General features: G+C 37.4%; 3 protein-coding genes and 1 pseudogene across 3 annotated transcripts in view; 3 read left to right on the top strand and 1 right to left on the bottom strand.

Annotated features, from left to right (window-relative positions):
* Window positions 1-1057: 1057 nt before the first annotated feature.
* Window positions 1058-1656, bottom strand: LOC145229620 (intelectin-1 pseudogene; annotated as a pseudogene).
* A 5689-nt stretch (window positions 1657-7345) lies between these two features.
* LOC145229619 (uncharacterized) lies at window positions 7346-8944 on the top strand. Its single transcript, XM_080094961.1, has 5 exons — window positions 7346-7460; window positions 7521-7676; window positions 7934-8044; window positions 8116-8213; window positions 8734-8944. The coding sequence occupies exons 1-5, from the start codon at window positions 7428-7430 to the stop codon at window positions 8942-8944; spliced, it is 609 nt and encodes a 202-aa protein (XP_079951087.1). The 5' UTR covers window positions 7346-7427.
* Window positions 8945-9037: 93 nt separating this feature from the next.
* Window positions 9038-10332, top strand: LOC145230573 (uncharacterized). The gene is made up of 3 exons (XM_080096021.1): window positions 9038-9250; window positions 9651-9690; window positions 10154-10332. Exons 1-3 carry the CDS (start codon window positions 9059-9061, stop codon window positions 10240-10242), a joined length of 321 nt encoding a protein of 106 aa, XP_079952147.1. The 5' UTR covers window positions 9038-9058; the 3' UTR covers window positions 10243-10332.
* Window positions 10333-13586: 3254 nt separating this feature from the next.
* LOC145227840 (protein LTV1 homolog) overlaps window positions 13587-17809 on the top strand; it is a 46836-nt gene continuing 42613 nt past the window's right edge. The window contains exons 1-3 of the mRNA XM_080092763.1: window positions 13587-13672; window positions 13775-13839; window positions 14142-14235. Coding sequence (XP_079948889.1) covers window positions 13670-13672; window positions 13775-13839; window positions 14142-14235 — 162 coding nt within the window. The 5' untranslated portion in view covers window positions 13587-13669. The remainder of the gene's footprint in view (window positions 13673-13774; window positions 13840-14141; window positions 14236-17809) is intronic.

Raw genomic sequence — 17809 nt, 5'->3', positions numbered from 1 at the left:
TGGTTAAAAATCACCCGGAATTACTAATAACCACGCCTGATCGACGTTGAGTTTTATCATGGATTCGTATGTTTACAAAATGTCTGCATCTAAAACAGTGTATGTAGAACAAGCGGAATTCAGGTTCACCTGTATTTTCACGAGGTCAAACTTAAACGTTGACTGCACTTGGGTGTAATGTTAAACAAGCCACATTTTTGCCTTAACTTTACACTGGTAAATGTAACTATTCCATGTGTAAATAGGGTTTTATTTGACAATTTATTTCAATAAGTAGGATTTGCGCTGGGTGTGACAAAATTGTGCGTCATAGTTTCTTATTCACTAATGAATATTATGGTAAAAATACTAAAGTTTTATTTATTAGAGTGCGAGGGTTTTGCCTTTGAAAGTTTGCCATCAATACGCAACAAAAACATGCCGTTATGCACTTTTTAGTACATTGGCCTGCACTTGTCGCCGTAGTGCCCAACAGCATCGCGTGACCGACTTGTCAAATTCCATTTCTTTGTCTCAATTCATTTGAATCGAGGTGGAACGGAGCTTTTCAGGTTCAAATCCAAATATACCCAGTTACAGCTCTTGAACAGTTACCATGCGCAAACAAGTTTGTATGCGAAAAACAGCAGCAAACAATAAAATTGTCACATACAACTTACGTCCAGTATGTTTCGCGGTTTCGTCTTAGTTGTTGCCATCAGCATGTCGGAAATGATAGCAAAGTTTTTAATGCTTTTACGGGAGCCGCTAGACTATCAGCTTGACATTACCTAACTGCTAAAAGGTGGAGATGTGCTGAAAATTCGGTTTGCCGAATTTATTCGACCGAATCGGTCATTTTCGCAAAGATTCGGTTTCGGCCGAATATTTTTTTGTGATTCGGCCGAAACCCTCAATCTTTTACGAACACAAGTTTAAGGCGTAAAACGTGAGAAAAATACCACGCAGTCTTTCAAAAACGTTTTTTTTACAGTTATACTTTACATGTCATATTACGAACAACTGTAAATATGTAAATAAACTAAAACTCCATTAACGCTAACATCCACTACTAACGTCAACATAAATAAAAGTTGCCCAACCCTGGAGTAATGTGTTGCTGAGTGCGTGAACCATAGTGAGAAACAAGGTCATCTATAGAACCAGCATCGTACACAACTGGCTCAAGTGGACCGAGATCTTCCGGCCACAAATAAACACCAGACTCTACAGGATAGACTTGAAAAATAGAATATGCCTTTCTCGCCGAAGGTTTTTGTCTTAAAATCAAAAAGGAAGCGATTTTCTGTGCGATATCGTAGGTAGGATTCATTTCTCCAATTCTCCAATGGCGTGTTGTTGGGAACCTACACATCAAAATAAAACAGAAATTTACGTGATCATCTTGAAATGGGTTACCAAACATCTTACATGCCAAATCATCAAGTTTGCGGCGTCGATGTTGTAATAGCCGGGATTTTTGTAATCATCACTTGTCGCCCACTGCACTTCACCGAAGGTGTTCATCTTGGCCCAAGTGTCATCTCCTTTCGGGTAACAAGGGGAGCTTCCTCGTTCACACGACCAGCGATCTCCCTCAGAGCAACGGCCTGTGCCAATTGGGTTATTTTCATGTACACTGGCGATGTGAGTCCAGCCGCCCCCATCGGTCTCCATGTCGCAGTACGCATGATAGGAATCTCCATTTGAATCCTCTTACATGTAAACGCCGCTACTTACCGGCCCAGTGGCACAAGCTAACAATTCTTTATATGATGTAAAATTTGAAGGTACCACTTACTTGTATGCAAATGTTATGACTGCTTGTTTTTATTACAACACGTTACGATGCTAACTTATTGCTATTTACGATTTTATAAAGCCCTTTAAACCTTAGAAACAGTCAACCGCATGAGCACAAGCCTCAGCGTTTTAATAATAGTTTCATTGTGAAAAATTTAAAAACCATTGCGCCAAACAAACGATAAATGGTTTATAATGTTTAAATTCCCAACGTGGTTGTGTACGTGCGTGTGAGCTTAAAGATGAACATAAATTCAAACTGGGGTCAGCCCTGAAGCGTTGATAAGACCAGCGATCGTGGCACACTCTAAACTAAATCATAGCACACCGGGCCTTTTAAAGGCGCCATACCGAATCATCCGTTCACCGAGTATTCCCGAATGACAAGGGGTAGGCTGGAAAAATCTGACATGAGGTGGGATTCGAACGCACGATATATTTGGGGACTATTCCAACTGGGCTACACAGGCTTAGTGTACTGGGATATTTCGGGTGAGGTCTGTGACTGCTGCAAAAATTTTTTAACAATCCAAGATAAACAATTTAAAAGAATCTTAGGTGTCAATCCAAAGTTGGATGCAGTTTGTATGTTTATCCGTTTCAGAAACAACAAACACGTTCCACATTACGCTTTACCACACGAGAAGTTAGTTTAATTAATATTTAAAAATAAAATGTTCGCATTTGTCACCAAGGTTTATCAGAAATTACCTGCGTTTCCCTGCAGAATAGAATTTCAGAACCGAGTTTTGCGATTTGATCAAACAACACCTCAAAGTTTTACCCAGAAAAAGTGCGTAAAACTTCTTAATATTTAGGCATTAAGGTGGCTAAATTGGACGCGGGCAAAACTATTTTGGAAAACATTGATCTAAAATACTGTAACAGAATAATATGATTATTGATGTACACCTTACTTTAGGAAAAATGTAAATTATTTTGTAGAAAGACGATGAGCTCTTGGCGATACCGTTCAAATCGATAGGCTACGTCAGGCCATGTAAACTTGGGCCCATCGCGCGTCATTATTCAAATTATCCTACCCGCTTTAAAAAAAGATTTAGTGACGCCTATAGTCTCGCAGATTAATCGTTCCAGCTCAATAAATTTAAAAACAAGCTATCAAAACAATTGCTCAGACTGATACCGGGTTTTGGTGCACTAAATTTTTTTTCTAGTCTCTAATCCCGATTATGCACAAACCCTGTTGAGCTACATATAAAATTAAAGGTTTGATTTTTGAAAATATATAGTAATAAATAATGTGTAAATAATAATAATATTACTGCCTTTTCCCATTAGATTATTATTCATCTTGACTCACATTGGTTTATCCGTTCCCGACAAATCTCAAAATTTTGTCAACTTTTGTCAACTTTTGTCAGTACCAGTGTTTGTCGACTTAAACTTTTACGACTTTCATGTTTTTGGAAACGTAAGTTAAATCAATCCACGTACCCGACTCATTTGGCGTAAGCCTCCCAAGGAGAAACAAATGTCTGAATCAATAATTGGTTGCTGCGACAGTAAAATTATTTTTATTTTATTTTGAGAGGTTCGAACCCTTGAGGTGTATTTGGTGTATCCGCGTAAAATATACGACTTTTTTACGTTCCGTAGAAGATGGCTTTATCAGGATATTTGCACGTTGTGAAACGCAAGTTCCAACGAAGCAACAAAAACATAGTGCGGCTACAAACTGGCGTTGGAAGATTTATCACTCCGTTATAATACAGTATGCCTGTCAACAACAGCTTATTTGCTGAATTTTTTTTCAAAACATTATTCTACACCCACAAGTTGGTTCAAGTTCAACGCGTAACGCCCGTCGTTATGTTTATTTTTCCTTATCCATTGTACAGGCGTGTCAATCATGAAGGTAACGTTTGCATAGAAAAAGTATAATAGGTTCTTTTGAAACCGTTGACTTATCAAAATAGGGATTCTACAACAGGCACACTTTCCATGTCAACATAGTGGATATTGCAGACAGAAGCTTGGATGAGCTTCTGACAGAAGCTTTGGATGAACTTTATGCAAACAAGCTCATTTCAGTTATTATAATGTGGAAAGAACAGGCACTTTGACAATTTTACATTTGGCTGGTTTTGTGGAGGCAAATATTAGTAGCTGTTGCTAAGAAGGTAGTAAGGCATTATACAGTTATGTGTACATTAGCAGAAAGCAAATCAATAAAGTTATAATTAGTCCCTTATGCGAAGGTAACATTGAGGTGTGTGGTCCAAAAGAGGACTGGGGGATTTAAAACGTCGACACTGTTGTGCATTGCAGCTGCAACCCTATAGATTTGTGATGACATTTTTTTCCTAGAATCTACTTCAAAGACAATATCAGTCTATCGCATGATACAATAAAATGACTGATAAAAACGAAAGACAAGAATTATTTACACAGTTTTTGAAAGAAAATCCAGTACTTGATCAGTTGTGCGACAATGAATTCTTCCAAGAAGTCACTGCGTATGTGGTTTGTAAACTGCCAAACAATGATTTTACTACCCAAACCGAAATATTAACGGTCCTGCTTGAGATCATGCAGAAAGATATTTTCTCAAATTTAGAACACATCATGGCATTTGCATGGGATTTAGTTTTAGCCAAGGATCTATCATTGCCAATTCCAGCATCTGGCAAGTGCAGAAAGCTTGACAATTTTTGCGAACAATACCAAGATGATTCGGCAGGTTTCAAAATATCAATTCTCAAATCAAATCCACCTACATTTCGAAACAACGATTGGAAGCAATACTTTGCCGCGCTCTACGCACTTCAAATGCTGCCAATCAACGAGTTTCAAATATTGATGGAGCATCTAGTTTCTCTCTGCCAGAATCGGGATACAAAAAGTGACAAAGAAGAAAGGGGATTTTTTAGATTCTTATTCGGGCTACTAAATCCTAAACTTGCACCAATTGTCGCCAAAATCACAAACAGCCACAAAGATCAAATACGAATAAAAGTGGATACCTTTGTTTCTTGTTTACATCAAGAACAGATCAGCATGTGTTTTCTGTGTGAGCTGGAGTTCGAGGCACAGAACCATCAATTTACAGAAAACTTAGTCAAAGTACTTCCTGACAACATAGATGTCAAAGAAGGCTGTTTTGAAATTGTTTCGGCCTCGGTCTTGGCAGGTATTTTATCATTATTGAAAGTCTCAGAAAAGAAACACTCAATATCGTTTGTTAACTGCAAGTTGGTAAGTTTTTTTTTAGGATAACCTAAAAAAGTAACCCCGCAGTTTTTGTTTTGGATCACAGGATAGACCAGCTACTTTGGTTTTAATCCAGATTTTGCATTATGTCAGTCAACTTGTTCTTGACAATTGTCCTTTGGAGGGTAATCTAATTCAAATTCTTGCTAATGGAATTTCTAACCTTCCCAAACCAGTAGGAAAATGGTGAGTGTGTTTTCCAGTATTAGATCTTACCACCTTTTTCTAGTTGCAGAACCTTACATTCAAAGAGTCCGATATATCCGAACACCTAAACTTGATTGAAGTATGTTTGTTTAACATCCAAGAACTCGGATTAATTTGTTGTGGAATTGCCACTAATGGTTGTAAAATCCTCGCTTCTGCAATTATCAAACTACCAAACAAGGTGAGGCAACGAAACAGATTGTTGTACAGTTTTAGGGAGTATAGGCCTTGATGCGTTGCTTTTAGATCAAACTTGATTTGTATGGAAATGCCATCGACGATGTTGGAGTAGAACATTTGTCAAATTGCTTAGGTAACTTGGAAGGACTGTGTTTAATGTTTAATGCAGTGACAGCATGTGGGGCAGAGCATTTGACCACTGCTTTGAAGAAGCTTGCAAGTCCAGTAAGTTTAGTAGAAATCTTTCATTGATATTGTTGTGCGAAAAAAATCTCCAGCACATATGCTTGTGAACACTTATAACAAGGTGAATTTAAGTTAATAATGTAGATTTACATAACTGAAAGTTGAAAACGCCATATTTATGCGCCGTATCTGCTGTTTTTAAGTTGAAAGAACTAAATTTGACGGGAAACAATATATACGACGATGGAATAAAATTCCTGGCAAACAGTGCTCATCAAATCGAGCGATTGGATGTCGAAGGTTGCGAAATAACGAAAGTTGGGGCCACAAACTTTTGTGAATCTGTCATCAAACGGAAATCTCGGGTAGGGCACTTCTTTGTGCAAAGTAAATTTATGCGCATACATAAGTTTGGAAAACCTTTAACCAGTCATACGAAAGATGATAGTGTTCCGAAAATGTTTTGATACAACTCCCGACATTTTTCTCTAGAGGAGTTAATTTCTAATCTTTATTTATCGTGATTATTTGAGGGTCCTATGATGTAAACCACGATTAGCAAAATATTGACATATACAACAGCAAAAGGCGGTTGTTAATTTGACCATCAAAAACGTTTATGTGGTTAATCGACCAAACCTAATCAAAACCTACCAAACATGTCTAACAGATGTGTGGATTGAATATCGCTGGAAATCCTTTATCAGATGAAGGAGCTTTCAGTGTTTCGGAATGCTTGTTTAATCTCAAGCAATTGGATTTGAGTAACTGCCATGTTACGTGCAAAGGTGCACAAGTCATTGCAACTTCTATTTGTGTAATGCCACACAGAGTAAGTAAACATTGAGTCTGTGCAAGACTGACTTTAGGTAAAACGAAACATTTCAGTAATACGTCGATGCAGACCTGCGGTGATCGCTGCAGATCGCTGGTTGGCATCGACGCTTCAGGGCTTATCCCAGCTATTCATCTATGTCTAAAGTCAACTGTTTACTGATCGATCTGGCGATCCCCAACTACGAAACTGAAATGTGCAGCATATGAGGCAGGCTACGGTGATTGTGATTCAACTTTCGGCGGATTCTTCACTGAGCCTGATAGCTCAGTTGGTACAGCGCGAGTCCCGGAAAGACTCCTGTCGTGGTTTCGAATCCCACCACAGGCTAGATTTTTAGAGCCTCATACACCTTGCCATATGGTAAAAGCTCGGTGACCTGTTGATTTGGTATTACGCCTTTACTACGCCTGGCGTACTATCATTTCAGTAATTATTTCATAAACATGTTAACAAAAATGTACACTGTTTGTAAATAACCTATACTTAAATAGATGGAAAAGTTGATTTTGAGCGGAAACGATTTGGGAAATGAAGGAATTATACACACATCGAGTTGTTTGCACAAAGTCGATGAAATTGACTTGAGCAGGTGCGGATGCAAAAGCGATGGAGCGATAGGGTTAGCGTCAGCAGTCTGTGAACAAACAGAAGAGGTAAGTTGTGATGTACATGTCTCACAGGCTGTTCCAGGGTTTAAGATAGAAGATTAATGCAAACTCTGTGTAACCAAAGACACACACGTAATGTTCTAAGCAAATTTATTAAACAAAAAGTAGAACATTGTGACCCTGTGATTTAAGAGCCCAATTTGGACGTAGGCTAAAATAACACTTAACAAACAATGCTTAACAAACAGATAGGTTCACTGCTTTTGGGTGGTAATGCCATTGGAAACAGAGGAATGGACGCGATTGCATCATGTCTGTACAACATCAAAGAATACGAAACAACAGCACGTGAATCTTGGGGTTGGGGAATTACAAAATCTGGAAAGAAAAAAATGGAAAAAGTATTGGTAGCTCTGAGAAAACGAGTAAGTCATAACCAGATGCAGTTAATAAACAAATGTAGGTACCGTCATTTGTAATTTTAGCGCACGTTTGATTTCATTAACGACACGTCCGAGAAATGTGGAACCGCCGGAGCAGAACTAAATGTGGTTGGATGCCGTGTTAAAATACCCACAGGTGCCACTGATAAGGAGGTGTCTCTTCACGTCACCTCCTACTACGGAACGGAAGACAATTCCGTAAGCAAAATTGTATAGACATACTCACGAAAACTGGTTCATTTTAGGTGACATACTGGCTTTAACAAATATAGAGCTGCTATGAGTATATTCGATTGGGGTCGTCATTTATGCGACAGTAGTACTACTGCACATGATTAAACAAAAAAAGTACAGTAATGCAAATTACGACGTTATGGTCAACTAACTGCATTACGAACGTTTTTTTGTACGCATTTTTACTAAATTTGGACCTCACAGTAGCTTACATTTCTTAGGATCAAATCTCCCCGACGTTGGAATGCAGACCTTACAATACAAACTTCCAAAAGGAAATATCCATATCTCTGCCCAATTGCTTTATATGCGATCAACCACAGCCTGTAGTGGTAAGTAAAAAAAAATAATTTAAAGCGATTTTTTATAGTTAACGCTAACAGTTCGTAATTTGCTTTTACAGATAAAATGCAGCAACGACGGTTTGAAATGGGAAGATGTTGGGACGTTGGTTCACAAAAATGAACATCAACACCAGTTTACAACTACGCACTTTACATGGTATGAATGTTTTTCACTCAGTCGTGTTTTGTGCATCGACAAACGTGTTCTATTGTTGTCTTTGCTGCGCCAAATAACGCCAAAATGTTTTGTGAACTCTCGCATTCCTTTGCGTCAAACTACTCGCATGCAAAATAAAAAATAAAACGAAAAAGAAACCAACCAAAAAATCCAAGAAAGGCACCCGCGCTTAAACCAGAAAAAGATTCTGTATACTCTTTGTCCCTTCTTGTGTCATGGCATCAACCCTTTTTTTGTACTTGATAACATACCTTCGCGAAATAAGGAGAAAAACATGGTAAATGTCGACAATTGCAATAATCTGTGATAATAATTTTCGAATTTGCCGTGAAAAGTAATTCTATAAGAGATCTCTTCAAGGAATTTAACTGCCGTTCATAGTTCAGTTTTGCCAATTCAACTGATCGGCATTTCCTAAATCGACTAACATAACCAATAATTCTGTTTTATATATGGACCCAAGTACCTTTCACTAACATATACTTGCAAATACTTTTAGGTATCGAATGGACTTTCTAAAATCACTTTTTAGATGCAAAAAAGAAAAGCTATTGGTTTGCAAAATCGTACACGACAATCAACTAGGTGCTGACAAAAAGTTGCTAAAAATATCAGTGATTGACAATATTGGATTATACAACAGCACTAGCAGTCATGAAGATCAATTTTATACGGAAGAGGTTTTGAGAGACACTATCCTGGTTAGGTAAGGTAAAAATATATAACTGAAAAATCTCAGAAAAGCTCACATTTTTTTGTGCAGTTCAAAAACGAGTGATGCGGAATTGTGCTTGGAAAAGTGTCCCAGAGAAATTGAATGCACCATGTCTTGTCAGCGACTTGAGAACTTTTTTGTTAAGTCATATACACAGATACAAATTGTTCTTCATCGCCGAAAACCACTTGGAAGTGACTATACATTCCATGTAGTCATAAAGTCATTAAAGGGAAAATCAATTTACGGTCGACATGGCAGTGGAAGTTTTTTTACCAACCCCTTTCCTCACACAACAAGGGTAAAGTGCAATGTTTGTTTCTTTTTTATAAGTTTGGTTGTGATTCGGTGTTTTTCAGTGATTTATAAAAAATGAAAAAAACCAGTGCGATTAAGAACACAATATCCAACTGTTAATAACATATCATCGTATTATGTTGGGAAGTGTTTCAACTAAAACATCTGGTTTTTGATTTTCATATCGTTTTGAAAGCAGAATTTTGTGGTTGGTGATATTCAAAAGGGGCTCATTTCTACAAACAATGAGAACTGTCTTCAAATTAGTAATGTTAAAATAATGTGAACGTAATATTGAATTGTCAAACTTAATTGTCTAACTGTATTGGCTTTAAGTAACTTATTTCTGTCAGCTAGTATAGCCAACATAGTTTTATATGTTAACTCGTTCGTTGTTGTTGTAGTCTCGTGTTCATTCAACATGCTCGTTGGGATTTGGACAAAGTAAGTTGTAGCAGTGGCGTAGCCAGAGAGGGGCCATATGGCCCCTCCCAAATTTTCAAAGTTGTAAATTGATAAACTTTAATTTAGTGTAGTGTCGTCGCTCATCATTGTGGTTTCGTCTCTCAACTATCAAAGGAATATATTTATTACCAAAAATGACTTTTGTCACCAAGTTGTAAGGCGAAATCCATGCTTTTTTATTTATGCAGACATGGAATAAATCAATATAGCGTTTGGCTATCCAGTCGAACCACAGTTTGGCAAGTCACGTGTTTGGTAAAAGCACGCCGAGCGTTAGCAAAAAGTTGTATTAGACAACAAATCATTTGGCCCCTCCCAAAATTTTTGTAGCACTAAAATCAAAAATATGAAATATAGTGATTTGCCTACCAAACGATTCAATTCTAATAATTTTTCAATTTAAGCCAAGCAATAGACAGTTTTATTATTGTTTGTCCGCCAGATATTGGATTGAATGGAAATGTGACAGGAGGAGCTGTTGGAGGCGAAAACGTCAACATCACAAACAACTATCACTATGGTCCTGAATAAGTCTTCGACTGATATCTTTGTTTCCCATGTTGATTCTACCAACGGAGATCTCAGCCATTAACAATATATCGTCAAACATATTGTATTGTAGCCTAGTTATAGCGTGTTCTTCACCAGCAGCTTTCGTCTTTTGCGATTTTGTTTTGTTGCCAAACAATGTCACAAGGTTGTATTTTGTTTGCACCTGTAAGTGCGTATTCGGCAATTCATTTCGTGCCTCGTTTACGATGAGTTCACCACCAATTACCATCGCGAACTTTTTTTAATAAGTGCTGTATGTATAACATTTTGTACCGTAGTTTGCGTGTTTATAGTTGGTTATTAGCAACACATCCGCTCTTTAACATCGCTATTAGCGCGGCAAACGTCATACGGCAGCAATTACGTTCCAGAAATGAAGAAATATCTATTGCACACTTTTATAGTGTTGACCACATTTCGCAATGCCTTGTGCAGTGTGTTTGCTGTGTAAAAAAATGAATATTGCGTTTGGTTCTCTTAACTACCATTCGTTGCACAGGCCGTAGAAGTAGTAGGCTAATATTTTTGTTATTATAACTTTGATCCTAGTACAGGGCACTTGCTCTTCCCGCATGTTTTTTTTTCTTTTGTGGTCAAGAGCTTGGTGTTGTTGATGCTTGAGTGTCGGCTGTATTGTTTAGACCTGCTGTTCAGTAACTTCTTGTGTTTTGCTTTCCAACATGCATATGACTAGGTATTGTCAGTTAAAGTCCTGTTATTTGGTTAGGTCTCGTTACTCCCTGAAAAGCCAAGAAATTATACCTTTCTAATGGCTAGAACAGTGGTTCTCAACCTTTCATGGACCTTGGCCCCCAAAAAGTACTTTTTGGCCTCGTGCCCCCTTTAAGTAACCCTGTAAGTGTAAGACCTGTGACCCCCTTAAAAATGTAAATGACAAAATCGTGTTGCAGTTCGGTACTAATTTCGGCTTTAAACAAGAAACCGTATAGTGAAAAACCTCAATATAAACAAATGGTGTGTGAAACAGTCGATTAAATTAGGGAATAAAGTTATTTGCAACACACACTCAATTATACGCATAAAAAAGAAAATGGCTTACTGTTTCTTAGTGCGTGTATCTGGACCCCAGTGACCCCTGGTTGAGAACCGCTGTCCTAGAATCAAAGTTGACAGACATACCGAGCAAGAGCGTTTACTGATTAGTTCAGTCAACAAAATAGAAATACTTAGACAAAATTCTGCGTTGCCAGCATTTTAAATAAATAGCGTGCAGCAGTTAGTAAAATTTATCACACTTTTACGTTTTCGCGTTGTTTATGTACATCCATAGCCATTGCGTGATAGTTTTACTTTCCATTTAGATCCAAACATGTGCTGGAGATTTTAAACTGATGAGATTCTCCGCTTCTTCTGTGAAGTGATTGCTTCCAATGTTCGAAACTTTAATGTTGTAAACATCGAGCCAAAACCTCGCTTTTATCTGTCAGCTTGTTCTTGAACAAATTATAAGGTGTTCCATCCAAACAACAAAACACGGTTTAAACCCATCTTAATATTCTCGGATCTATAGTATTTTGTTTTTATATACAGTGATAAAATAAAAGCACGAACATTTGCAAAATGTTGCATTTGTCGTACATGTTTTTCGAGTTTTGCTTGGGTCTCCCGGATCTGAAGGTCGAGCTCGGCAAACACCGAATTTGGATCACAGACCTTCAGTTGGGCGAACCCATAAATTCCAATGTAGATGTAATCTACTGCAAAGTTATGGAGACTTGCAGTTGCAACATTTATGGCCAAAGAGTTTCAAACTTGGGATTAAAAATAGCACACTCCCCAAGATATCCGCCATTTTCAAGAAAACAACCCAAATTTAAGTTATCTCCGCACTTGCTGTGAATTTACCTGTTGTAGAAGATTTGTGAATCATTTTTTGATCAAGAGCATAGGGCAACTATGCTTGATATTCAAGAAATGGTGAACAATAATTGAAGTTTGTCATTTGCGATTGCAAAAAAAAACTCTTAACCATTTCCTCTAAGTGTGTGCATCAAAATATGCATGCAGTCAATGCTATTATCCTGGTCTACAAGTGATTTGGAATGAACCAAGTCGAGTAAAAAAGTTTTTGTGATACTGATTGCTACTTTTTCCTGATGCGACATGCTGTGGCAACCACCAATCAAAAGATGCACATCGGTGGGAATGTCTCTCCTCAAAGGCCAGAACAAGCAAAACCACAAAGGATCGTTAAGAATTATTCAAGGTAATTGAATGAACAGGTAAAGTTTCATCTAACATCTCAAGAAAGATGGTGCCCGAAAAGGCATACGTGTGGTTAATTAAAAGTTTTATAACATACCTTGTTTGTCTAAATCAAGTAGGCACCTTTTGTAGGCCTGCTTTACAGCATAACATTATCAATTCCATCTATTATTACTTAAATTTGAAGGTCTCATCCCAGATTTTTGCTTACTGAAACTTATCGTGCTGGTTACATCCTTGATATATATTTTTTACAATAGGTGTTTCCATGCTTAGAGCAAAACGAGGTTACACATTCTTTAAAACCTAATTCTCATCACAATAAAATTAAATCTACTTACTTTGCTTCTCTGATAAACTTGCAAATAATGACAACAATACAAAAACAAGTATGACGACTACATGAAAAAAACATAAAGGTGTATCGTGTATGGGTTACATATGCAAAAGGACAAAAGTTGAGTGGAGAAATGCATTTATACAACTTCCATTCTGCCAAAAAAAAAGATACACAGTTACAAGTTCCGAGTTAATACTTTTCAATTCTATTTCGTTCTATTGAAACATTAGAAAATAACGATCAGAACTGATAAACTTTACCGAAAACGTAACAGAAACGCCGCAACGAACCGAACTACAAAAAGAACAAGACTTCCATAATCTCAACCTCGCTTCCATAACCCAAATAGAAATAGCTATCTTTACAGACAAAACAAAACAATAAACGCTGCCAATTTAGCTAGGTCATGGGGTGCAGAGTCATTTTTAGTTGTTGTTTTTTATACCAGAAGTAACTTGAGTCTTATCGAGTATTTTGTTCTTTTTTATTACGAATGCGGATTCACGAGACGTCTTTTGAAAAGCCCCTTTGACGTGCCTTGTTGGTAATTGAAAAACTCAAGCGTCTGCTGAGAGCGATATAATACATACATTTACACCAGTAACGTGCTTTCTTATTTGTCTTTTGTACTATGTTGTTAAATGTTGGTTATTTTCTTTAAATTGGCTTTGGCCTACACAACCACAAAGAAATATTTCTTCATCTTTTGTGTGATTTCTATGACTACACATGTTTATTTTCATAGGTGGTGTTTTTTTTCTCATTTTGTTTTTGTTTTTTGACTTGTAAACCAAAAGTTTGCTCGTAAGGAGCTTCTCATCGATTTGTGTTTATTTAACTATGGTAAGTCTTCATTAACGGTTGTTTTATTATTGGCTAAATTTGGTTTTCTGTGCTTGATTCTTTGATAAGTCAGTTGGTCTGATTTACAATTTTCTATTTTAGCCACGTCGCAGCAAAAAGCCGTTTATTGACAAGAAGAAGTCAGTTACATTTCAGTTGGTTCATCGGTTAGTATTTTTATCTCTACAAAACCTGTTAAACATTGAGTCATTGACTATTGAAAGACTGCATTAATTCTGAAATTCTTTAAATCAAATTCTTTAAAAGCATATGTTTTTTCTGTTTTTGATGAACGTTGCATTCTATGGAAAGTTTGTTTGGCTTTGAATTTGAGTTCTTGTGGTTGCTCGCATTAGTGACGTCACATAAAGTGACGTCATATTTTATGCCCGCCACCTTGCATTTTTGTAAAACTCGGCGGCTTTGGGTGCAACACTTTTTTAAAGCAACATTAAATCCTTTTAAACAGGAGTCAAAAAGATCCACTTGCTGCAGATGAAGATGCACCACAGAGGGTTCTTGTACAACTCGACGGAAAGACTTCAGATTCTATTGCAAATGAGGTACAAACAGTTATCGCAGAATCTAGTGAGACAGACAGATTTTTTGGCAAGACCCCTGTTCTTTAACGCATCATTGATGTCGTGTCGAGTGTGAGGATTGAAAACCACACCAACGTCTACGTTCAGTAAAGTATCCACGATTTCCACAACCAGGTAATCGTCGGAATACTCCACCACGTACGCCAGAGATGTTGGTAAAATACGTCCAATTGAGTCAAAAGACATTCTGTGAAATTTTCCCCTTTCGGTTGTTTGCTACTCGAGGACGCCTCGGCTTCATTTTCGACAAACAAAGATGCAAGACCCTCACAACATAGCTTAATATCGAAGAAAGTCACAGAAAGTTGCCTCTTGGCGTTTTTAATGGATGGCACTTCACTCATAATTGTAGTTCGGTTACAGTGGGTTAATCATTACTGCTAAAAAAGTACAATTTGATTTGGAACACTATATACGGATCTGTTTATAAGTTTAATGGTGAAAATAACGGCCCAAATAGACGTAAAAAGCGACATGCTTTATATTCGGCAAATGCTCATGCCATCGTCAGTGATATCACTTATTTTCACCATTAAACAATTTGATTTGTTTACCACATGTTGACCAAAAAATGTAAGAGTTGTAACGCACGTTAGCAGGTACGTCAACGTCAGAGAGGTGTGGCGAAAAGGGAATCAAATTATGGGTCCTTTGGTAACGTTAAAAAAACACCTCACAAAATTGCAAGACCAAAAACCTAAAAGCGCTCTGACTTCGTGTCTCCATTCTGTGCTTCACGATCGCTTTAACACGATGAATGTTACGACATCCTTTAGTGCAGTGGTTCTTAACCTTTTTGTAGTCACGGACCCCTTTTGTGAATTTTGTAAGTCTGCGGACCTTCAATGCAACTTACCATAAGTCTTTTTATGCTTCACGTTTCCTGCATTATACCCTGTCATGCTTGTGAAGCATTTAAATCCGCCCTCACAGTCCATTAAAATCAATGACGTTTCTGTATTGTAGTGGCCAACGCATCGAATTAATAATATTTCTGGTTGTATATAACTTCAGAAATTACTTGTCCCATAAAGTCTATTGTCCATGTGTGTTATGATGTCACAATAGGGAAGACAATCACAAAAAGTAATTGTTTTTGGGTAATAAACAGCGTTAAGAAAACTTAAAAAATATTTTTCTGTTGGTTAATGCTACTTAACATATTTCCCTCCGTGGACCCCCTGAAACCATATCCCGGACCCCTTGGGGGTCCACGAACCCCAGGTTAAGAACCACTGCTTTAGTGCAACAAAGTATGCATTGGTATTGAAAAGCCACATATCATTTTTTTAATTTTTGTAACCTACATTAGACCAGATGTGTCAACTAGTTTATAATTGTGGAATTTAAATGTTGCAAATTACTGGGTATAATGTTGCTTATTACATGATATTAATGACTTAAAATTAGGGCTTCTATTTTTACCATCAATAATTTGAAAAAAGCTAACAACACAATAGTTGAGGCCTCATGAAAATGTTACCAAGCGCACGCTTGCCCACGGTCAGAAGCTTGTTGATGTGAGTGTCTTGTTTGTTGGCTTTTGTTTTCTCTTTTCAAACCTGATGCGGACGGAATAACAATGGTATCAAATATCTCACCGACACCGTTTGTCATTTACCTTGCCTGAAGGTTGGCGCAATAGGGGTTTATGAAACTAATAGCGGGATTCATCGTTTTACTATTTTACAAAATACGATTTTGGATATTTTGTACCGGCCTGCATCTGCATTCAAAGATTTTTTGACCAATTTATTAATCGTTTCACATGTAGCAAGCTAGTTTAAACTCTAATTACAGTTCTTTCGTTATTTGACATTAAAAATAAAAATAAAACTCAAAAAGCCATGCTGTATATATGATCAAACAAAATCACAAGCTATCGGTAAGACACAAATTACCAAATCTGCATGTCCATTGGAAAATGCCATTATACATTAACTCACTTGGTTAACATACGTTTGTCACTGAAAACTCCAGCGGCAAAACAATGAAAATCAGTACATAACAAATGTTTAGCCTTGGTTGACAAACTATTGATCATGCGTATCCTTACATACAAGGTGTTTGATACGACGCATGCAAAATAAAAATAGACTAACGTATGTACATTTGGTTCAGCCAACACTTCATCTGACTAGCCATAAAGATAAAGCTCGCGGTTTTAAAAACATCACAAACAAAGCAAAACACAAGTCTGCACCCACAGCACCTATATAGCATTTTACCCGATAAAATTTGAAACGATGTCCTAATTTTATATCATAGTAAAAAAAAGACCTGTTCATCATCGTCAAAAAATTGCAGCTTGTAGATATGGGTTATTCTGTACAATTTTTCTGCTACCCGATTTGTTAACAAGCTTTCGATTTATCAATAGATTTCGAGGTCACATGTGTTTATTTTAAGCGTTTGTTTAAGTAAGCACATTTTCCAATTTTTAACATACGTCCGTTGCACCAGGTTTTAACACAAAATCACAATTGAGCTTTTCAAACGTACTAAGTACACCTTCGCTGTGACAGTATGTGACTTTACATGGCTCAAGTTACGCAGATTAAATTACTTGAAAAACAGGCCCCTTCTAACGTGCATCACATACTAGCGCAGGGGTGGCCAACCCGCGGCTCGCGAGCCGCATGCGGCTCTTCGCCTGGTTTTATGCGGCTCTTACGTCGTTGCCGAAGTTTGGGGGGCACTGTGTATATTTTGGGTAGTATGTGACGATCTGGTACAAAAATCGTTAAATTTTCCGGCAAAGCTGCATTAATTTTGCGTTTGAACAAACGTATTATCGGTATGGCTCTAACCTTGCCTCAAAGCGGCAACTTTATGTGGCAAATGGCTTGTTTATGATGGCATATATTCAATTGTTGACAATGAATGGTTGCTCATTGTTGCGGACAATGCGAATGAGTCACAAAGCAACAATATTTACAACAAATGTGTTTCATAGTAAATATTGCTTCGTTCCGTTGTTTTTCGGGTTATGACGAACGTTATATTTTGTGGGCAGTTTGTCTTGGATTTGAATTTAGCGATTGTTGGTGGTAAATGCATTAGATACGTCGCCATGAATTTAGTTTCGCCACTTTGCATTTTTGTAAAACTCGGCGCCTAAGTTTGGGGCGCATGCGCGTTAGATGAAAATCCCGCAATGTTTTTCGATTTCACCAGATAGCAATTCCCCAGATATGAATCTCACCATTTATAGAATGAGAAAAAAAAAGGATATTTTAATTCATATGTTTTTGTTTGTGGGATTCGTTGAAATGAGAGTTTTGTGTGAGAGACAGTGCGGTTTGTTTAAAATGACTGACCCGTGGTCTGTACAAATCAAATTGTGTCATTATCTTGTTGGTGTGCGATATTTAGAATAAATCTGGCAAGCACAGGTCTCTGTGTGTGAGGAAGAGACGAGGCATTAAACAAATGTGCCTATGTGTATAATGTGGCTCTTTGTGGTAACACAATAAAAAATATGGCTCTTAGGCTTTGACCGGTTGGCCATCCCTGTACTAGCGTCTTTGTCAAA

Source organism: Phallusia mammillata, chromosome 5, assembly GCF_965637545.1.
Source record: "Phallusia mammillata chromosome 5, kaPhaMamm4.hap1.1, whole genome shotgun sequence".
Lineage (NCBI taxonomy): Eukaryota > Metazoa > Chordata > Ascidiacea > Phlebobranchia > Ascidiidae > Phallusia > Phallusia mammillata.
This window is presented reverse-complemented; position numbering and strand designations above follow the sequence as displayed.